Source organism: Mustela nivalis, assembly GCF_964662115.1.
Source record: "Mustela nivalis genome assembly, chromosome: 13".
Lineage (NCBI taxonomy): Eukaryota > Metazoa > Chordata > Mammalia > Carnivora > Mustelidae > Mustela > Mustela nivalis.
The window spans coordinates 84137963-84161819 of record NC_139032.1 but is presented as its reverse complement, the minus strand read 5'-3'; the positions used below and the strand labels follow the sequence as shown (position 1 = coordinate 84161819).

At 37.8% G+C, this 23857-nt stretch overlaps 1 protein-coding gene across 32 annotated transcripts in view; it reads left to right on the top strand.

Moving 5' to 3' along the window:
- Nucleotides 1-23857, top strand: part of MAPKAP1 (MAPK associated protein 1) — a 244407-nt gene that overhangs the window by 16063 nt on the left and 204487 nt on the right. For 10 of the 32 annotated variants that reach the window (XM_082695557.1, XM_082695546.1, XM_082695555.1 and 7 more), the window contains 3 exons: nt 2770-2834; nt 11366-11693; nt 14108-14197. The exons of 4 other annotated variants lie outside the window; for them this stretch is intronic. In XM_082695557.1, the coding sequence (XP_082551683.1) occupies nt 11435-11693; nt 14108-14197 (349 nt within the window). In that variant the 5' untranslated portion in view covers nt 2770-2834; nt 11366-11434. Of the gene's footprint in view, nt 1-1697; nt 1854-2769; nt 2835-11365; nt 11694-13170; nt 13212-14107; nt 14198-15888; nt 16047-23857 lie in introns of those variants that run through there. 18 more of the 32 variants (XM_082695570.1, XM_082695574.1, XM_082695573.1 and 15 more) reach the window with 5 other exon arrangements.

Here is a 23857-nt window from a genome sequence, read left to right as displayed (position 1 = left end):
TGGAAATGACCACAAATTTAGTGGCTTCATAGCATCACAGCTGGGTTTCTCAACCTTGGCGGCAGTGATATTGACCTTTGTGGGGGGTAAAGTTCTTTGTCATGGGTGCTGTTCTCTGCATTGTAGGATGTTTAACGGCATCGTTGGCATTTATCCACTAGATGCTAACAGTATGACAGCCAGAAATATCTCCAGACATTGCCAAATGTCCCGGGAAGCAAAATTGCTTTCCAGTTGAGAACCAACCACCACGTTAGAATCACTGCATTGTTGGGGTCTAGACATTCCTGCCTTTAACAACTTTACAGGTGACAGGGAGGGGGAATCTTAATTTAGTGACCACATTTCTGATGCTAGAATTGGATTAAGAAGTTTGAAATTGGCAGTTCCTTATACATGGTATTCATATAACTAACTGTATTGAAGGTAGAGGTAGACTGCTTTTAAAGCAGCTTGGACCCTGCAAATTGGAGAAGAGTTCACAGAGGATGCAATTCTTGAGTTGTGCTTCAAAGAATAAGGTTTATAATGGAGAGGGGCACATCTCAAGGGGATTATCATTGCCAAATGTGTTCATTTGAACTGTGTTCAGAGAGTTCTGGGAGTTGCCTGCTGGGAAGAAGGGACAGATGGTAAAACTGGGTTGTAGAGAGAAAATGTGTATGAAGGCAAAGAGGTCTAGGCTGTTTTCCTTTAGTGTGTATCTTCATTTCTCTTGCTACGTAACACATTACTACAAACTTAGTGTTTGCTTAAAACATTACAGATTTCTTATCTCTTAGTGGGTTGGGAGTCATGACTTCATCTGGGTTTTCTGCTGAGGGTCTCAACGGGACGATAGTAAGTTGGCTCCAGCCTCATCTGGAGGTTTGACTAGAGAAAGACCTCCTTCCAAGCTCCTTCAGGTTGTTGGTGGAATTCATTTCCTTGTGGCTCTGTGACTGAGGCCCTCATTTTCTTGCTGTCTGTTGACTGGAGCCACTCTCGGCTCTTCCAGGCTATTTCCAGGTTCTTGCCATATATTGTTCCGTAATTTGGCTGTTTGCTTCTTCAAGGTCAGCGGGAAAATCTCTCTTCTCCGTTGTCCAGGATGGCATCTTCTATAACAAAGTAATCAAGGGTATAACTTCCCCCACACCTCCTCCCAACACTTTTGCTGTATACTCTGTTGGCTAGGTTTTATGCACACTAAAGGGGTGGGCATGACGTAATTGCATGGCTATCAAGAGACAATTTCTGGAGCCATCTTAGAATTCCGACTCCTTAGAATTCCAAGGAGCTACAACTTTTAGCTCCTTGAAGGCAATGGCCAAGTCTTTTTTCATTTCTTGCTCAGCATTGTATCTCTGGCGCCTGGCACATAGTAAGTTCCTTATAAATATTTGTCAAATGAAATGACATCAGTGAATATTTGGTAGACAGTTGAGTGCTGTTTATGGTTTCAGCTCCTATACTGGTAATTTCATGTTGGGAAGTAGTCAGGTTTCTCTGGCATTATTCATTTCTTCACTCTAGGTAAAACGATAAACATTTTTACCTGAAATATTAAAGTAAAACCTCAAATTATTTGTTTATTATCGCAAGCGTCGATCAAATTTATTATGTCAGAGAAATAGCACCTACTGGAAAAATAATTTAGGGCTACACTGCAGCAAACTAGCAGATTTCGTTTTTTTTTTTTTTTTTTTTTTTTGAAGATTTTACTTATTTATTTGAGAGAGAGGGAGAGAGAACACTGAGGGAAAAGGAGAAGCAGACTCCCCGCTGAGCAGAGCCTGATGCAGGGCGCGATCCCAGGACCCCAAGAACGTGACTTCAGTTAAGGCAGACGCTTACCCGACTGAGCCACCCAGGTACCCCAAACTAGCAGATTGCTTTTAATGGCCAGAAATGTTGGCATATTTGGAGTTTTGAGGGTGGTGGGTAGGTAGATTGTCTGAGGTTTCACATCTCTTGCTGGCTATTAAACATTTCAAAACACTTTAAAAATACTGATTGTTTTATGGTGGTATTAGTAGCCATAGTTTTTTTTTTTTTTAAGATTTCATTTTTAGGGGCACCTGGGTGGCTCAGTGGTTAAGCCTCTGCCTTCGGCTCGGGTCATGATCTCAGGGTTCTGGGTTTGAGCCCTACCTTGGGCTCTCTGCTCAGCCGGGAGCCTGCTCCCCCCCACCCCCCCCGCCTGCCTCTCTGCCTACTTGTGATCTCTGTCTGTCAAATAAATAAATAAAATCTTAAAAAAAAAAAAAAAAGATTTCATTTTTAAGTAATCTCTACACTCAATGTGGGGCTCGAACTTCAACCCCAAGATCAAGAGTCACAATGCTCTGCTGACTGAGCCAGTCAGACGTCCCTACCGTTGTTCCTCATACTAGTCATGGGAAACATCTATTGAGCAAAATTTAGATCTTGAATTGTCCATTGATAAAGTGCCATTTTGTCTTCACAAAATCAAGTATTTCTGATATCCAAGTCAATATTTCTCCACTAGACCTTGCTGTTTAGACTGGGTTTATGAGAATCCCAGTACGTGCCAAGGAGCGCTAGAGGCCATAAAGTAAGCATGGCCCATATTCCTAGACTATCAATTTTAGTGATATTTTCAAATGTAAAACTTCTTTCTTGTTAAAACAAATACAGATACGGTATATTATAGAATGGAAAATATGAATGAAGTGTAAAAGTAAATTTCTTATAGCATCTTACTTTAGGTGGCTCCTCCAACCTTCTTTCATACCTTGATTTATGGTCGCTCTCCTCTGCCTTTAGGTGTGTTCGTGGACAGAGAGGCCCTGTACTGTACCAGGCTCCCTTTAACTGGATCTTGGCAGATGGTAAGATTCGGAGACATTTCAGGTGGAGATTAGTGGTACAAGAAAAACCAAGGGTGTCCCTTTGTCCAAAGGAGATATTTTATTATAGGAGGGAAAACCTGGTTTCCTGGTAGGTTGGTAGGGGTCTGGTTGGCTTCAGGTGGCCTCAGTTACTCATCAGGAGACCTCAGCAGGATAGCTGGAATGACGGACAACTGAGCCTTTCTACAGGTCAGTTATCCCAAGGTCCTTTTTTTTTTTTTTTTTAATCTATGCCGCCCCCCCCATCTCCCCCCCCCCCAAGCTTCTTTCAGTGATTCACGTATGTTACAAAGAAAGTGACAGCAGAAGTTTTGCAAGGTCTCTTGAGGCTGAGGTTTAGAAGTTACTTTCATTACATTCTGTTGGTCAAAGTAAATCACAGGGTGAGGCCAGATTCAAGGGGGTAGGGAAGTAGACTCTACTTGATAGGAGGAGCTGTAAAGACTGGCCTTTAGGAAACCCACCATGTGGGTGCCTGGGTGGCTCAGTCCTTAAGCATCTGCCTTCGGCTCAGGTCATGATCCCAGGGTCCTGGGATCAAGTCCCACATCAGGCTCCCCGCTCTATGGGAAGCGCGCCTTTCCCTCTCCCACTCCCCCTGCTTGTGTTTCCTCCCTCTGTGTGTGTCTCTCTGTCAAATAAATAAATAAAATCTTTAAAAAAAAGAAAAGAAAAAAGAAACCCACCATGTGATCATGGACAAGTTGCTTAGTTCCTTTAAGCCTTAATTTTTTAAATTTGTAAAATGGAGATGATATTAATACCTACCCCTTGGGGTGGTTGTAAGGATGAAATATGTTGTCACATGAACATACAGCTGATAGTAAGAGCTCAGTAAACATCTATTATTCTTCTTGAATGTCTGCCTAATGAAATCCCGGTCATCCCTGGGACCTTCTTCCTTCCTGAAGCCTCTGTAACTTTCTTGTCTTTTGGAAAACAGACTTAGTGTCTCATTTGATGGTTAGTATGTATTGCCTTCTGTTACATTTATACATGTATACAGCGTAGCTCATCTACTGGAGTTTGTAAGCCTCTGGAAGGTGCAGGCCAATGTTCATCTAATTTTTTGTAGGATTCCCAGTGCCTAGCTCAGCACTGAATCCCCCTATTATTTAAAAGAAGATACAAGCATTTCTTTTCTGTTGTTTTGAGTCTAACAAGTACTTTCCTGTGCTCGCTTCGGCAGCACATATACTAACAAGTACTTTCCTGAAAGGAAAAATTAAACTCTCCCTCTATAGAGTCTCACTATTCACTGTTTAATGAAATTAGACATATTCATATGGAGATTTTAATTCTTGAAAGGAACAAAAACTTAATTTTTGCTGGTCTAAAAAATAAATGAAGATTTAATGTAGAGTTATATTAGACTTAGAAAAAGATTTAAAAACAATGAAGTATGTTTTATTTTACTAGTCAATTTCAATAATTTTCAAATTCCAGGAGGTATGAACTCTGAACTTTACTAGATCAAAAGATGTCCAAATCTTAGTAAAGGGGTCTGTTGGTTTTCATACATGAAAGATTTTGTATATAGTAAAAAGCCTTTTGTTTTTCTAAGTTGTGGTCATTCCTTGTTGTGCAGATGTAACACTCTTAAGGAATCCTGTGTAGGAACCAGGTCTGACTTGAAGTTAATGCTAATAGCATGAAGTCGGGGTACAGTGAGGAAAGGTGTAAAAAAAAAAAAAATCTCGCATCTGCTGTTACATGTTGTTAACTCCCTCAGCAGACGTTAAATCATTTCAAGTACAATAATAGTGTGGGAGGTAAATTAACTAACCATTAACAATCTTATAAATACACAATTAACATGCCAACATTTATATGACACATTGATGGGGCAGCAGTAATTTTTGATTGGGAGTTTGCAGACCTTGGAGAAGCCTCAGGCTGTTGCTTATTCAGACAAGTTTTCACAGATTGCAGGTAAGGGGGCTTGAAGTCTGTCTGGCAGAGGGAAGTAGGTGTATAGAGTGTGTGAAAATCTAGGAAGGGAAACTTCCTTTTAATCATTGGCTGGACGTGAGCATTTTAAGTCATGTTTAGGATCCATCTCAGGTCCTTAGGGAGTGAAGAAGCTCATGCTTGGGTTATCTCAGTTATGGACTTTGTTTGCAACTGAAGTTGCATAAATCTCTAGGGGTTTTAAAAAGATGCAAGATGCTTACATGCAACTCGGAATTTAAAGTAAACCTTTCCTCTGTGGTTTCAGGTCAACAAGTAGGTGATCTCTGAAGTTTCTTTCTCTTGTAAAATTTTGTGACTTATTTTTAGATAATCATTATGTGCATTGCTTATTTCTTGCTATTGTACAAATCACGGTTGCATGAGTCGAGGGAAGGCTAAGGGTCTAGTCTTCTGCGTAACACATTTCCTGTATTATGTCTTCCATGAAGACCCGTTACAGAAATTTCTCTCGGGACCCCAGAACCCAACGAACTCAACAACAGGATCTTTAAAAATCTCATTTATTACGACTGTTATAATTCTTTGTTACTTTTTGTTTGGGGAGGTCTCAGACTTATTAACTGTCTGACTTTGGGCAAGTTTTTATTTGCTTCAGTTTTTTCTTCAGTAAAATGGGGATAAAAATATTACCTCATAGAGTTATTTTGAGAATTATGTGAATTAATCCATCTAAAAAAAAAAGAGCAAGTCTAGCTTTTGTAATAAATAAGGTTAGTTATTGTAATTGCTTTTTTGCTTCTGAGATTCTACAGTCTTCCTGTGGCAAATGTACAAGGTCTTATAACACTTGTCCAGAGTTCCTTACCCTTTGCCACTTCTCTCATCTACTTTTTTACTATGTGTATCTTGTGTTTTTCTTTAGCCCTTTGCAAACAAAGTTTGGAGAATGTATGTGTATGAAGCTATTATTAAAAATATACTTGTATTGAGACTTGATAGCATTAAAACCTACTAAAAATTTACTCCCCTGTGTAGGGCATGTTCCAAGTTAACACAGGCAAGTTACATGGCTATTAATGCACACAAATGGTCACGTAAAGTGGTAATAACATCTAGATTGCACCTGGAACAACACTTAGTACATAGTAGGAACTTCATAAATATTTGTTGAATGAATGAATGAAGTATAAAAGGTGACCCATCCAGTACATTTAAAATGGCTGTGTCACTTTGGGATATCTCATGTCCTCCAACTCTGTGTGGATGTCCCTTTTGCTTTCAGTTTTGTAAAACAAATGTCTATGCTTTGAAAGGAACCTGGAGTTAAAAAGGGGGAGAATTTGTGAAAAGTAGGACATCTTGGGGAACAGACCTCCTGGGAGCTGAAATTGTTTATCTAGGTAGCCTAAAGCTATATAAAAAGGACCAGTTATCTCCAAGTCAAGAATTGGTAACATTCAGGGAAGATGTTCAGGGCCCAAAGAAACTGTATTTTAAAAATGTAAAAGTAGCATTTCTAAACCATGTTTGTGAATCTCTCTCTCTCTCTCTCTCTCTCTCTTTTTTAAAGATCTATTATATTTGAGAGACAGAGATAGTGAGAGAGAGCAGGAGCGGGAAGGGATCCCAGGACACTGGGATCGTGGCCTGATCCTAAGGCAGACGCTTAGCCGACTGAGCCCCTGTGAATCTCTTAGACATTGATAGGTGTTGTTGTAGGAAAAAATGTTTAAGGATCAGATGAATTTGGGATTTGGGATGTTTTGTGTTATGAGATTCTTCACTCTTAGAGATTCACACTATGCATTAGTTATTTAAAAGCATTGGGAAGTCTGTAATAAATAGCAAGAAGAAAATTTATTTAATTTTGTTTAATGTGGCATTTCTTAGACATTTAAAAAAAATTTTAAAAATTGTAATATATAGCAAAATTGACCATTTTAGCCATTTTCAAGAGTATAGTTCAATGACATTAAGTATATTCACATTATAGTGCAACCATCGCCACCATCAGTTTCCAGAGCTTTTTCATCTTCCCAAATTTAAACATGCTTTAAAAATACTCAGCATTCCCCTGTCCCTCCAGGTCCTGGCGTCTGCCATTCTGCTTTCTGTCTCTATGAATCTGACTATTCTAGGTGCTTCATATAAGTGGAATCATACACTTTGTCTTTTTTGTGACTTATTTCATTGAGCATAATCTCCTCAGGGTTCATCCATGTTGTGGCATGTGTCAGAATTTCTTCCTTTTTAAGGCTGAAGAACAACCTATTATATGTATATACCACATTTTGTTTATCCATTCCCTACTAGCTATTTTTAATGACTGTGTAGTATTCTGTTACTTGCATGTGTTGTGACGTACTCATTACTGGTGGATGTTTAGGTTACTTTCAGACTTTCAGTATAATAAATAATCCTGAGATAAATATTTTTGCGTAATTATCTCCTGAGGGAAAATCCTACAAGTAGGGTTGCCCAGAAGGTACTCATACTTTGATAGATGATACCACATTACCCTCTAAGAAGTCTCAATTTTAATTCATTTTTACAGTGCACGAGAAGACTCATTTCTCTGAATCCTGCCAACGTTATGTTTTAAAAATCTTTGATCTTTGCACAACTGATTAGAGAGAATAACTTGTTTTCATCTGTGTTTGGAATATCTTTGTCTTAGAAATAAAATTTACCTTCAAATGATAATTTGCTGTCTTAAAGTGATTTAAAACATTCTTTTGGTTCTGAAATGTAGTGTTGGGGTAAGTTGATGGTGTCCCAACAGGACAGGTTTTTTGTTTTGTTTTTAAGGATTTTATTTGTTTGTTAGAAAGGCTCGATCCCAGTATCCTGGGGTCATGACCTGAGCTGAAGGCAGACACTTAACCAACTGAGCCACCCAGATGTCCCCCAAGGTGACAGTTTTGAAAGGCACATTGAAGAGAGTCTCTTGTATCTGTATTAATGGAAGAGCAATCCTTTCTTTATAATCATACTATATATGACATGCTCATAGATGACTTGCCTCTACAACAAAATTATATAGTCTTTGGAAGTCTTTGTTACTGAATTTTTGCCCTGGGTAAGATGCTTGTTGCCAAAAGGGATGTGGTGTGTCTCCTGTCCTTTTGGAACTTACAGCTTAAGTCTTCAAATACATGTCATGGTAGGCGGAAGGCACACTTCAGGGCAGACTTCCTGGAATTCTCTATGAGAACTGGTTTTGGATAATACTTGTTGAGTGAATCCTACAGATTCCTCATTGTATGAAGTCATAGTATACTCATAGAGAAGATATCTGCTCCTGTTGGGGATTTTGGGACCTCTGTTCTACAGGGGTAAAATTAGGGACTTCGTATGTGCCTTCAGAAGTATTTGCCCATAACTCTTTTCTTCATAAGGGGTGATGGAGCAGATCTGTTTTCTAAAACACACACACACACACACACACACACGTATATATGTAACCACACATATATGTGTACATGTATAGACACACACACACACACACACACACACACACACATTCTGATTCTCTTGAGGGTACTCAAGTATACTTTTGTTGCTTCGCCCTTTGCCATTTGACTTCTTGGTGCCAGAACACCCACTAAATGTGTTGCCTCTCCCTCAAGCCCTTGTTTTTTGCAGGGGATAGTTACTCAATATGAAATTGAAAGCACCTGTCCCTTTGCTACTGACTAGCGCCTTTACTGTCCTGGGGGAGACACTGTGATTGCTACGAGGATGTCGGCAGTTTTGACCATCTGTGATGTTCTGATTTTGTTACAAAACAAATATTCTCATTTATAAGTAATTCCATGATTGTATACATCTCTTTGTGGTTTTATAAGTAATTCTTATTTTTACAGGTGAAATTTAAATGCTCCCCTGTGATTCTGTAATGTTTTCCTGATTAATACACTTAAAATGGTAGGCTGACAATAATATTTCTGAGACTTGGAGGGATCTCATTGTATTAGGAAATACACTAGGACAGTATTAGGTTCTAAACTTAAAAAAAAAATTTATTTATTTATTTGTCAGAGAGAGAGCAAGCACAAGCAGGGGGAGTGGCAGGCAGAGGGAGAAGCAGGTTCTTCACTGAGCAAGGAGCCTGATGCAGACTCAGTCCCAGGTCCCTGGGATTGTGGCCTGAACCCAAGGCAGATGTTTAACTGAGCCCCCCAGGCATCCCTAGGTTATAAACTTTTTGATTAAGTGGTGCCTTACCTTGGCATTTCCCATTAGCCTCAGTGTAAAATAACGACTCACTAAATATATTTGAAGGAAAAAATGAAGATTAGTGTAATTCATTTGATTAGAGATGTTCCTCAGTTAAACTTTCTCTTAATCTTAGTATCTTTATTATAAGATCTACCAAGTGATGTCAGTAGAATGTTACTAGACAAAAATTTTTAAAAACCTCTGTTGGTTATAATGATTTATTAGCTAGATTTTCCACTATGTTCCATTTCTAGAAGAAACAAATGACAAGAAAATCTAGTGTTGTAGGTCTTTCTAAAAATAAAACTTTCTGGGACTCTTCTGGGGACATAATCATTCCAGCTTTCATGTTCCTTACATCTCATAATGATTTTAGAGGAGGAAAAAGGTGACCCAGGTGACCTGCAGAGTCCTCTGTCAGAAAGGAAGCACACATTTTTTAATGTGCTGTGCACTTACTAAAGAAGAATGAATATTGATATATTTTAGGATTATTTTAAATAGAATGGAAAGCTGAAGTTAGCAGTGATTATTTTTACCATCATCTTTGTTATTATTAATTGCAGCCAATATTCTATTATGTGTCAGGTGCTCTTTTGAGCACTTTCCCTACATTATCTTATATATCCTCTCATTCCTGGAATTCTGTTTTATTAATGAAGAAAGAAAACAGGCTCAAAGAGGTTAAGGTTATTTTGACTGAAATCACGTGGTAGGGTGAGGATTTGAACCCAGTTCTACCTGTAGGTCCTTATCCTGACCAGTGTCCTCTAACACAGTAGCCCCCCCTCATCTGCAGGGGGTGCACTCCAAGACCTGCAGTTGATGCCTGAAAACATGGATGGTACCAAACCCCATGTGTACTATTGTTTCTCCTACACATACCTAGCTATGATAAAATTTAATTTTCGAATTAGACACAGTAAGAGATTAACAACAACAACAACTATAAAACAAAACGATTACAACAATATACTGGAATAAAAGTTATGTGAATGTAGTCTCTCAGAATATCTTATTATACCATGATCAGTGTTCTTGTGATGATGTGAGGTGATAAAATGCCTACATGATGAGACAAAGTGAGGTGAATGACATAGGTATTGTGACATAGCATTAGGCTACTAATCTATTTTTTAAAAGATTTTATTTATTTGACAGAGCACAAGCAGGGGGAGGGTTAGAGGAAGAGGAAGAAGCAAGTTCCCCACTGAGTGGGGAACCCAATTCGGGACTTGATCCTGGGACCCTGGGATCAGGACCTGAGCCAAAAACAGACACTTAATCTACTGAGCCACCCAGGCTCCCCTAGGCTACTATTATTGACCTGATGATACATCAGAAGGAGAATCATCTGCTGTTGGACCTCTGTTGATCACGAGTACCTGAAATTGCAGAAAATGAAACCACAGATGAGGGGAGACTGCCGTATTTTCTTTTTTGAATATTCCCATTAAACTGAGGAGGTATCTTAGTTTCCAGAATAAACATCATATTGTTTTCAGAATAAACATCATTTTAGTTTCATCAGGATTCAGGAAGCAGTTCTTATGTTGAGGTTTCTAAGAAACTAATTTGGTAGCAGAGAATTTTGATTAATAAAGTTTATTTTAAAGGCACAATGCTAGGACACCTGGGTGGCTTAGTCAGTTACACATCCTACTGTTAATATCGGCTCAGGCCATTGTCTCAGGGTCCCGAGATTGAGCCCTGTATCAGGCTCTGCACTGGGCGTGGAGCCTGCTTGAGATTCTCTCTCTCCCTCTGCCCCACCCTCCCCCCTCTTAAATGAAATGAAATAAAATAAAAGCACAATACTATCTTAAACCAGAAGAAAGGTAAATGTATTTATTGAACAACATTACTTTAGTGGTTCATTTTTTATTAATCCTAGTAACTGAAGTATTGTCTGTGTTCTTTTAGTTACCTCACAGCCATGTGACAAAGGGGGAAATGTAAACGAAAGAAGTACAGGTTCACACTTCTGCACATAATTTGAGGAAAATACGACTTGTTCCCCTATGACCTTATAAAGTAATGAGGAGACTGAATGAAATTGAAGTGAGAAAGAAAGGAAAATTTATTGTTTTAACAGTACTTATGTGCTTTGAGTGGTCTAAGGAGTCACTATTATTTGTTTTGCAAGAGAGGAAGCCATCCTCTCTGATACCATGGAGATCTCATTGACTAGAGCTGTAGCCCCTGGTGCTTATAAGGATTTCCTTTCAGCCTAGATTTAATCCTTGTAAGCTCCTAGGTATAGGGATAAATGTTGATTTTCAAGGTACCATTTTACTAATTTGAATTTGTTTGAAAAATGATTCAGTCATTTTCTTCCTCATTCTTAAATATTGCTGTGTATATCATGTTTCTAGGGAGGTGAGCACGTGAAACAATATGAAGAGGAGAAAATAGCCTTTTAAGGAAATTGGCCCACAGAAAGGATGGCCTTCTTGGACAATCCAACTATCATTCTAGCTCATATTCGACAGTCACATGTGACCAGTGATGACACGGGAATGTGTGAGATGGTTCTCATTGATCATGATGTTGACCTAGAGAAGATTCATCCTCCTTCAATGCCTGGAGACAGTGGGTCAGAAATTCAGGGAAGCAATGGTGAGACTCAGGGCTATGTATATGCCCAGTCAGTCGATATTACCTCAAGTTGGGACTTTGGTATTAGAAGACGCTCAAATACAGGTAAACATTGCCTTTTAGTAATGTCTTCTGAACTTTAAATCAGTCAGTAATCTTACAGAACAATGCATAATGTTGGAATAGGTTTAGTGGGGAAAGTTTCTGTGTATTAACAGGAACATGATTAAACAACATCTCCCTCTCTCTGAATGGAGAGTGCCTCTGGAATGATGCTACTAGAAGGAAGTAGAAGACAATTAGATGAAAAAGGTGACTCTGAGAAGCATGTTGGATGTTGTGTTTCTACAGTGTCCTCATGTAGAAAGGGAAGTAGACTTATTTTGAGTATCTTCACAGAGCAACATTAGTCCCAGTGTGTAGACTACCTGGTGGCAGTTTTCAGGTTGACATAATAAAGAATCTTTAATACAGAGAGCTGACCAGCCAAGGAGTGCTGCTGCTGGAGCCTTTTCTTGGCCCTGGAGGGGTTGGGGGGAGCTGGGCAGGGGATTGGAGGTAAACACCTGAATATTTGTTAGGGCTACTGTTAATAGGAATTCCTACACTGGGTGTGAGACTAGAAAAGATGCCCCTGCTTTTAATATATTTTCTTTATTAAGTTGCTCTCTACCCTTTGATCTTTGTGGCTTGAAAATGCTAAACCTTGGTACACACATATTCAGTCATTAGCTTTTAAAAGCTTATCATTACCTATTTTCTAGCTTATTTGTTTTGGAAACCTTTCAAGGCGAATGTGATGAACCAAGGCCTTTACTTAGATAAATTATTTAGAATATGTAATGTAGTTCTAATATGACAGGGTGTGCTAGGAGGTGATTTTTATTACATAATCAGAAATAAAATTTCTGCTAATCAGTAGCAGTAACCTGCTAACTTCCAGGAAAAGTAATGACAGGAGATGTGGTAAAACATTTAAAATATTTGCATGTTATATTTGTGGTCCAAATGTAAAATGCACATAAAGGAGTACCACAGGATACAATATACAATGCAAGGCATGTTAATTTAAGGTTTTGGTTCAGAATTCAGCATTCTGTGATATCTCCAAAGAATAATTTGCTCTCATGATGATAATAATTAATAGCATTTCCTAGTATCTCAAGGAACTTTTATCAAAATAGGGTTTGAGTGAAGGTTTGAATATAATTTAGAACCATTGATTCTCAGTTCTATAGTTGAAACTGACTTCCTTGCAAGTTATTGAGATGATATCTTATATGACAGGTTGAATGGATTTCAGTAGGAGAATGCTGCTAAATTGAGAGTTTTATGATTATATTACTTTGGCTGTACCCTTCACATTTATTAATTGCAATTGAATGTATTTTCCTTCAATGGCATTTGGTTCAAATGTGACATTGTCAGAATGCTTTTGCTGGCACAGTTTACATTTACGGCAAGATTAGTTTCAGTGTTTCCCTACCACAATGCTAAGGTGAGGGTATATGATTTTCTACATTGCAAGAGGCTGAAAGAGAAATTTACTTACTTATTTTTTGTTACCATTGTGCCAGGAAAGGAAGTTGAAGATTAGCCAGAGGAAACCAATCTCAAGAAATGGTATCAATTATGACTTTCTTTTCCATTGTGGTTTCCATATGCAGTAGTTGTTAATATATGCTAAACAGTATTTCTTAATAAAAGATCGGTTCACTGATTTTTGGAGGTTGATCGGCCAGTAGTAATATAATCTCACAAATGCATGATTTTAGGTGATGCTTTTGTTATTGTTGTTGGAATTTCTTAAGATAGCACTTAGATGCTAATAATTACAATTGTGGTGTGTCCTAGTGACCAAAGAATTTACTTTTTAATCCTTTCAGTATATCTTAAAATTTTGTATAAGAAAAATTATTCTTTTTAAGATTTGACTAATGTTACAAAGATACAAATCATTTATTTTACTACCTATAAACTGTTTCAGCCCACTGAAGAAAAGCTATGCTAATTTATATAGCTTTGACATTTTATAATTTTCATGATTTTTAGATAAAGGATTTTATATTTAAAACTTTAATAGTCTAGTCTGAGTTCATTTATCTTTAATTTTTGAAACGGGTAGAGTAATTCATAACAGTAATTTTATTCCTGTAATGTAATATTCACTTCAGTTCATTTGTGCATTAAAATTCCTTTAAGACCGTTATTAATGATTTATATAATGAAATGTCATATTAATCACAGAAGTTTTCACATTTTATTATTCTCTTCCATGTTAATACTATCTTTATGATCTCTATTAATGTTTTATATCCTCTAATTTCAATTATAAATCAAGAATATTTTCATGTTTTTGTTGGTATTTGCTTTTCAGGGGTGCCACCTTTAAAATTTTATGACTTTTTCCCTACATATGCAATATAAAACATCTTTATTCATATAAAGGTAGTTAATTATGTCTTTGTTTATAGTAAACTTTCATTGACAAACTTATAGTTATAATATTTCTTTTCAAGCTCAAAGATTAGAACGACTCCGAAAAGAGAGACAAAACCAGATCAAATGCAAAAATATTCAGTGGAAAGAAAGAAATTCTAAGCAATCAGGTAAATGGAAATAATTTTAATTGTTAATTTGTGATTTGTATATTTAGTTTATATTAATAAGTAAGAGCTTTTATTTTTTAATTCATCTTTTTAAATCCTCTGAGCAGATACCTTTTGTGTTTTGAGCTTTGATTGCTTTCACTTGGGTGCTTTGGACCTTTGATGCCATGTGTTCTTTAGGTCTTGTGTTTTTGGTCACTGTTCATTCTGGGTCATAGGAATTGGTGTGTGCAAGGCACATTTTGTACAAACTCTCATGCCAGTACCTTGTTCTTAGCGCCAAGGAATACCTATGGTTTGGGTGGGCCTCTGGGTTATAGATTCCTCCTGGCAGTTCCAACCTAGACTTTCCTTTGCCTCATTAGTGGCCACAATAATAATCTTTTTTGCATATGCGCTGATTCTTTTCCTTTAGCTTAACAAGCATTATAGTGCTGGTATTATCAGCATTTGTGGTTTATGTTCATATGGTATATGTAGTAAAAAGCTGGCCGTATTACATATTTTCAAATCTTCAATCTCAGCAAGAAGAGAAAATTAAAAACAAAACAAAATAAAATGCTATTGAAGTTTTTACTAATGTTTATGTCATGTGTCCTAGATTTCCTCTTTTTTTCTCCTTTTAAAGAAATGTCTGCACTTTGTCTTCTATGTCTTCCAGCACCTACTACCATGCTGGCACGTAATAGATGTCCAATTAATTTTTGTTGACTGACTCCTTTGCTACATTCTACTTATAAAACTAACAATATTAATGACTGTTACATTAACATCAACACCTACCTAGTGCTGTTCTAAGCACTTTATACACATTACCTCCAATGTAGTGATCTTACAAGGTATACCTATTGCTATTGTTAACAGATGAGACAGAAACTCAGAGAGCTTTAACTTGGTAAAGTGATAAGCCCAGAAAGTGGTAGTGCAATAGAGCCATATTGTGTATCTAGCTCTATCTGCAGCTAAAGGCCAATCTCTTTCTGATAAAGAAACTATATAAAGTGGTTATTGCTTTTTCCTGCTGTGGTTGTAAACCACAATGGGTGTGCTCAGTGGGTGTGATTTTCTTAATGAAATGACAATTGCATAGAACCAGAAATCTGATTCACTTTTTTCTTACGTCTCATTTCTGCAACTTTCTATAGTTCTCCTTGAATATCTATTTAGTTTTGCTCTTGATACTTTAAAAATCTCTCTAGGCTGGCCTTTTCTGTTGATCCAGTTAATACTTCTCTCTTGTATTTATCACAAACCTGAAAAGCTTTATATTGTTTATCTTGTCCGCTTCCTTCAAATTTTTCATGTATCTAATGCCTTTTCTATTCATCTTTTCTTAATGAATATAGAGCCGATTTATCTAAACTCATCTCTCCAGTTACCCTTTGTTTTGCCTTCTTCATTTCCTTATCTTAAGACAATTACAAATAAATAGGATGAATAGAGCACCTCAGATCTAACTGCATTAATCCCCTTTACCACGTGGCAAATTCTTCAACTTAAATTTTGATACATCTCCCACTTACTCCTTAAAGTCTAATCCACTTTAACTTCTGTTCAGTGTTTCACAGAATGAGCTAGAGAAATAAATAGCGTCCTTTTTGCTTTCATTTGGAGCCATACTGTTCATTATTTGTGTATACTTCTCTCTCCCTCAGTTTCCATCCCTCTTATTTCCATCTCTCACAGATTTCAATAATTGACCCTGTGATCTTACTGCTGGAAAAGCTCCTTCTTAATATACTTGTCCACCCTTCAAGATGTTGACCTTGAACCAGCCCAGTGAACCTCATCAATGCACAGAGGAATGGTTTTGAATTCTTTGTTCAGCTGGGTTCCATCATTACCACAGGTTGGCACTCTTGGTGTCCTGAAATGTGTTAGAAGAGTGGAGTCAGCAGCAGTCCAGTAAACACTGTTTTCATGCAAGTCTCAAGCACATACTCTGTTTTGGCAAGAAATGCCACAGCCAGATCCTTTCGATCTTCATTGGGAATTTTGATTAGATAATCGTTTATTCATTCTCTCATTCTTTTTCTGCTCTTTACATTTCGTTAAAAATATTTAAATCTGGATGCCTGGGTGGCTGAGTTGGTTAAGCAGCTGCCTTCGGTTTAGGTCATGATCCCAGCATCCTGGGATCGAGTCTCACATCAGGCTCCTTGCTCAGCAGGGAGCCTACCTCTCCCTCTGCCTCTGCCTGCCACTCTGTCTGCCTGTGCTCACTCACTCTAACAAATTAAAAAAAATTTTTTTTAAAATCTGTTCTTATTTTTTATTTTATTCCCTACTAGAAAAATCATTATTATGAATGTGATGACCTCCCCTGCAATGTTTTTCTGCATCCCGTCCATCTTTTAAGATATAGCAGAAATGGGGCGCCTGGGTGGCTCAGTGGATTAAGCCGCTGACTTCGGCTCAGGGTCTGGGATCTGATCTCAGGGTCCTGGGATCGAGTCCCTCGTCGGGCTCTCTGCTCAGCGGGGAGCCTACTTCCCCCCCTCTCTCTCTGCCTGCCTCTCTGCCTACTTGTGATCTCTGTCAAATAAATAAATAAAATCTTTAAAAAAAAAAAAAAGATATAGCAGAAATGCATTCTTTTCATAGAAGGTTGGAAGGGATCTGAGAAGCTCTCTGGTCCATACCCTGAAGTTTTCTATGAACTTACTGAGATCACATGATAAAGGGAATATCTTAGAGTAAGATCCTAAATGTGAATGTGGTTGTTGGAAGACAGCTTTGTCAGGAACAATGTCAAATCAAGCCCTGGCATATATATATACTCACGTGTGTGTGTGTGTGTATACACATACATGTAAATATATATATATATATATATATATATATATATATAATCTTAAAATATATATTTTTAGGTATATGTATAATATATATGTGTATATATTTTAAGATTTTATTTATTTTTTAAGTAATCTCTACATCCAATGTGGGACTTCAGCTCATGACCCCAAGATCAAGAGTTGCATGCTCTTCTGACTGAGCCAGTCCAGTGCCCCAAGCCTCGGTATTTTTTATTTTATTGTTTTGAAATGGTGTTGGTATATTCTTTGCAAAATTTATTATTACTCTTATTCATTGAGCCATTTAACAAGTGTTTCTTCCATACCTTCTGTGTGTATAGTAATTCTATACTAGGTGCTTGGGGATTATGTGATTCTTGCCCTTAAGAAATCTGGTCTAGTGAGAAAAAAAAGCTATTTACATAAGAAGTTAAATAGTAACTCAAGAACAATGTAGTATGTATATCAGTTATTTATGATATTCCTGAAGTTTTCTTCATGTATCCTCTAGTATTGGTTTCTTAAACCAGCAGTTCCCAGAAATGGTGACTGTAAAAATCAGAAATGCATCCAAAAGCGTATATTATAATGGTTTCCATTAAATTTCTAGCCCTACCTGTGGAATTCCTAATTCAAAAGATAAAGATCAGGGTTCATTATTCTATATTTTTCAGAAGCTCCCTGGGTGTTTCTCATGAGTAACCAGTGCTGGGGACCACGGGCATATTAAGTGTGCCAGCCCATAAGTTTGCTTCCTCTTCATGCAAATCCAGCAACTTAGCTGTTAATACTTCTGTATTATATGTGAGAAAACTGTAACCCAGAGGTTAAGTAACTTTTTTAAGTTACTTACAAGTAGTATGTGGCAAAGCCAGAATTCTTCTCCTGGCCAGTCCTACCCCAGACACTGTAGTCTTTCTACTCACTTCCATTCTGCCATACTGTTGGCAGAAGGGAGCTGCTCCTGGACTCTGGGTATTGAGGAGGCTTTGTGTTCCCTTACTCCTTTCCTCCTCTGTGTCAGTGGTGGCCAGGGTTCAGAAAGGTTGCCAAGGCCTCTATGTTAAAAGAAAATTTCATTACAGGAAATTTGAAAGAAAATATAAAAATGAAAACAAGCAACCAATATTCTCAGGTTCAGAGGAACTGCTGCTGTTAACATTTTGATACATGTTTTCTAGATTCTATTTACATAGGTATATATATTTTAAATATTCTAAACATACCTCTTATGATCTTTTTTGTATGTACAAATAGTACATAAATGCAACGTTTTGTCTTGTCTCTGTATTGTCCCTGCACTTTTACATTTCTTATTAAGGCTATTTCCGGATGTTTTGTATTTTGTGCTATCCTTACATTAATGTCTTCTTCCCCATAAGTTTTGTTACTGCTCTTGTGAAGAAATCTATTGTCTTTATCTATTTGTTTTGTATCCAGCTACTCGCTGAATCCTTACTAGTTCTAATATACATTCCATATTCCTGAATGCTACTGTATGTGCTTTCTCATAAGCCTGATGATAATTAAATTTCTAGGCTATTGTTTTTTCAGTTCTCTGTTTGTTGGGTACTCCCAACTGATTCTGTTATTCAGAACTCTTCAGCTGCCAATGACATAGAGCAAGTGAAGTTGAAGAGCAGTTTGAAGTTGAGCAACTCAGGCTGTGCCTTATGTATGGCTTGGAAGCAGGAGGAAAGGCTCTCATTACCAGCCCCCATCTCATTTCTGCTTTTTTGTGCTCATTTGCTCTCTCCTTCCTCCCTCTCTTCTGCCTCCCTATCCTGGCAGCTCTTTTTTCTTTCTTTCTTTCTTTTTTTTTTAAATTAACATAAAATGTATTATTTGCCCCAGGGGTATAGGTCTGTGAATCATCAGGCTTACACATTTCGCAGCACTCACCATAGCACATGCCCTCCCCAATGTCCATAATCCAGCAAGCCTATCCTTACTTCCCATCCTCCAGCAACCCTCAGTTTTTTTCCTGAGATTAAGAATCTCTTGGGACGCCTGGGTGGCTCAGTTGGTTAAGCAGCTGCCTTCGGCTCGGGTCATGATCCCAGCGTCCTGGGATTGAGTCCCACATGGGGCTCCTTGCTCGGCGGGGAGCCTGCTTCTCCCTCTGCCTCTGCCTGCCATTCTGTCTGCCTATGCTCGCTCTCCCCCGCCCCCCTGATAAATAAATAAATCTTAAAAAAAAAAAAAAAGAATCTCTTACAGTTTTTCTCCCTCTCAATCCCATCTTACTTCATTTTTTTCCCTCCCTAGCACCGAAGACCCCCCCGCCCTGCCTCTCAAATTCTACATATCAGAGAGATCATATGATAATTGTTTTTCTCTGATTTATTTCACTCTCCGTAATACCCTTTAGTTCATCCACATTATTGCAAGTGGCAAGATTTCGGGTTTTTTGACAGCTGTAGTATTCCATTGTGTATATATACCACATCTTCTTTATCCATTCATCTGTTGATGGACATCTAGGCTCTTTCCATCGTTTGGCTATTGTGGACATTGCTGCTATAAACATTTGGGTGTACGTGCCACTTCAGATCACTACATTTGTATCTTTAAGGTAAATACTCAGTAGTGCCATTGCTGGGTTGTAGGGTAGCTCTGTTTTCAACTTTTTGAGGAACCTCCATGCTGTTTTCTGGAGTGGCTGCATCAGCTTGCATTCCCACAATAGTGTCGGAGGGTTCCCCTTTGTCCGCATCCTCGCCAACATCTGTCATTTCCTGTCTTGTTAATTTTAGCTGTTCTGACTGGTGTGAGGTAGTGTCTCCCTGTGGTTTTGATTTGTATTTCCCTGATGCCAAGTGATGTTGAGCACTTTTTCATGTGTCTCTTGGCCATTTGGATGTCTTCTTCTGGCAGCTATTTTTTCTACTTCTCTTCCATAGTTAATCATTTAACAAGTTTTTAGTTAGCTCCTAAAATACACAAGGACAGCTAGGCCTTTGTAGGCCTAGAAGATACAGCAAAGAACAAGACAAAGTCCCTGCCCTCATGGATCTGGTGGGGGAGATAGACAGTAAACAAACCTAGTATTGTCAGAATGGGATAAGTTGCAAAGCAAAAAACATATTCAGGTAAAGAGGATGAGGAATGCTAGGTAGGGAATTTTGCTATTTTTTATATGGTGATCAAGGAAGACCTCATTGGGAGGGTGATGCTTGAGCAGAGTTCTGAAGGAATGAGACAGGCAGATACTAGAAAATGGGTGTCCTAAGATGAAGGAGAGTGAGTGCGAAGGTTCTGTGATGCATGTGTGCCTGATGTATCCACAGAATAGCAAGAAGGGATGCTCATTGACTAGAGTAGAAAAGGGGAAGAGTGGGCCCAAATAGGTGGTGAGAGAGCTGATCATGGAGGATCTTGTAAAGAATTTAAGTTTTACTCAGGGTGAAGTGATTTCATCTGATGTGATTGATAAGCTTCTTAGTCCCTCCACTCCTGGTTTAAATTTAAATGGCTTTTTATTATGGAAAATTTTAAACATATACAAAAATAGAGAGAATGGTGAAATGAGCCTCTGTATACCCATCACCCAGATTTAGCAGTTATCTACTTAGGGCCAGTCTTGTGTCTTTTCTTGATTTACCTCCTCTCCCCTTCTAGACTTTTTTTAAAGATTTTATTTATTTATTTAGAGTGCGCTGAAGCCAGAGGGAAGGGCACAGGGAGAAGGGGACCGTCTCAAGCCGACTCCTCACTGAGCTCAGAGTCTGATTTGGGGCTCTATCCCATGATTCCAAGATCATGACCTGAGCTGAAATCAAGAATCTGATGCTTAACTGACTGAGCCACTTAGGCGCCCCTCCCACCCCCTACCAGATTAATTTTAAGCAAATCCCAGCTATAGCATAATTTCATACCTAAATACTTGTGTATTTTTTAACACATAAGAAAACTTAGCAGGAATTCTTTGATATTAACAAACATTTCCCTGCTTGTCTCAAATGTTTCTTTTTTTCTTTTGCCAGTTGTTCATTCAGGTATAGATCTAAGGTCCACACATTTGGTTGACATGTTCCATTTCCTTTTTAATTTATATAGTCTTCTTTACTTTTTTCCTTGTGATTTATTTAAGGAACTGTGTCATTTGTCCTATTGAATTTCCTACAATCTAGATTTTGCTTATTCTATCTCTGTGGTCTCATTTAATATGTTCCTCTGCTCTCTTTATTTCCTGTAAATAGGGAATTGGATCTAAAACTTGGCTAAGATTGAAGCTTGATTTTTTGATAGGAATATTTTGTATATGCTAATCTATAATTCATATTGCATCGTATTGGGAAATGTGGAATAACTTCTTGTCTTTTTTGTGCTGTTCAGATTGATGGTAGAATTAGGTTTTCTTCACCCATTTTTAGGTTACTCTCATCAGCCTTTCTTCTAATGGTTTTAGTGGTCATTGATGAGCTTTACCTAGATGAATTATTTCATTAGGAGTTGTAAAATAGTGATTCTAATTTTATTGTCTTGATATAAAGACCAGCTTTTCCTAATGTATTACTTGGTTATTCTCAGATGTAGTTACTACAAGAAAGACAGGATAAATGCGTGATTCTTATCTATTTCCTTCTCCAGATCTGGCCAGAATTAGCCATTTGCTTCAAGAGTCTTAGTTCTTCTTTAGTGGTAAATGGCATTGAAAGACCAAAACTTGAACTCTAGAGGTGCTCACTGGATTGGTTTCTTCCTTAGAGGCCTTTCAGAGGATAGAGCTCAGAAAAAGATAAATTTAAGAGGAAATACATTTTGAGTTAATGCTGATAACGCCTATTTGAATTTAGGATTATAGAGTGTTTACTTTGGTTTTATGTTTATGTATCTTTTCTCTTATGCTGAAAATCCTGGTTCCAGAATAAAAATATCACCATCATTACTAACACTATGATTACTAAAAACAGTCTGAGAATTTTTTTTTTTTTTTGCCCTTTTGATATGTTCCATTAGGGATGTATAAATTGCTGTGTGATAAAGTTACTTAAAATAATTTCTCTTTTTGTAGTTAAAATGCCAACTCAATATTACACTTAGGTTTGTTCATTTCATTTTGCTTTTATTTTTAGAGATTGTATTCTAATTTTTCTTTAATAGCTGTATAAAACATTTATATGGCTCCAAAGTTGAATACATAAAACAGGATAAAATCAGAGAATTCTAGTTTCAATTTTTTTTTTTTCTTTTTGAGAGAGAGAGAGAGAGAGAGAGAAAGGAGCGTTGGGGGCAGAGGGAAGGAGAGATTTTTAAGCAGACTCCATGCCCAGTGTAGAGCCTGGCAGGGGGCTCCATCTTAGAGTCCTGAGATCATAATCTGAGCCTTAGTCTAGAGTTGGATGCTTAACTGACTGGGCCACCCAGAAGCCCCTAGATGGTCAATTTGAAAAAGGTTTTGGCTTTTCTGTCCATTTAAATCTCTATATAAATATATTTATATTCATATACTACTCTTTATAGGTTACAGATAGCATACTGTAGGGGCACCCAGGTGGCTCAGTCAGTTGAGCTTCTGCCTTCAGAGTCATGATCTCTGGGTCCTGGGATGGAGCCCCGTGTGGGGCTCCCTGCTCAGCAAGGAGTCTGCTTTTCCCTCTCCCTCTGCTCCTACCCCCTGCTTGTGCATGCCTGTACACTCTTGCTCTCTCCCAAATAAATAAAATCTTTTTTTAAAAAGTGTACTGTACACACTATTTTATGCAAAACATTTTTCACTTAGCAACACATTCTGGGAACATATAAAGATAGGCTTCATTCCATTTTATAGCTTCGGAATTCAAATTAAATTATTTGTAGTTTGCCATGATATGGATGTGCCAGAGTTCAGCCAACCTGTCTCCTGTTGAAGGATATTTGATTGTTTTTAGGCTTTTGCTGTTGCAAATGGTATTGCAGTGAATAGCCTAATGTATGTGTGTTGTGTTATATTTTGTTTTCCCCAGTGTGTCAAAGAATCCTGGAAGTGGTATTGTTGGGTCAGACAGTAAATATATGATATCCCTTGATATTGCCAAATTCCCTTCCATAGGTGTTTTTCTGTTTTGCATTCCTCTAATAATGTACAGAATGTTATTTCCCCATATCTGTAAAGTTTTAGATTTTTGCCAATCTCATAGATGTGGAATGGTATCTCAGCATAATTTCAATTTACATATCCCTTGTTATAAATGTGGTTGAGCATTTTCCATTTGTTAAGAGCCTTTTGAATATCTTTTTCTGTGAATATTTCATATTTCTTGTCCATTGTTCCAAAGAGTTGTTCAATGTCTACTTTTAGAATCTTTATATAGTAGGAATATTAACCTGTCTTCTTTCCTACTTTATCATGTTTCTTTTTACTTGGCTAATTTTTTCCACACAAAAATATTATTTATTTATTTATTTGACAGAGAGAGAGAGAGAGAGAGAAATTATAAGTAAGCAGAGAGGTAGACAGAGAGAGAGAGAGAGACAGAGAGAAATTATAAGTAAGCAGAGAGGTAGACAGAGAGAGAGAGAGAGAAATTATAAGTAGGCAGAGAGGCAGACAGAGAGAGGGGCGAAGCAGGCTCCCTGCTGAGCAGAGAGCCGGATGCGGGGCTCGATCTCAGGATGCTGAGCTGAAGGCAGAGGCTTAACCCACTGAGCCATCCAGGCGCCCCAAAAGTATTTTTATTTTATGTGGTCAAATTGATCAATTTTTTTCTTATTGTGATGTTTATAACCTAACACTTTAAAAGACTCTTGTTGGTTGGTATGTTGGAAAGAGACTGGTGGGAGCAGGCCTGGGTGAGGCAAGGGCAGAAACAAGATTGAATGTGGTGGTATTAATCCAGCATTGGTAACTGTGGAAGTGGTTCTGGTTATATTCTGAAAT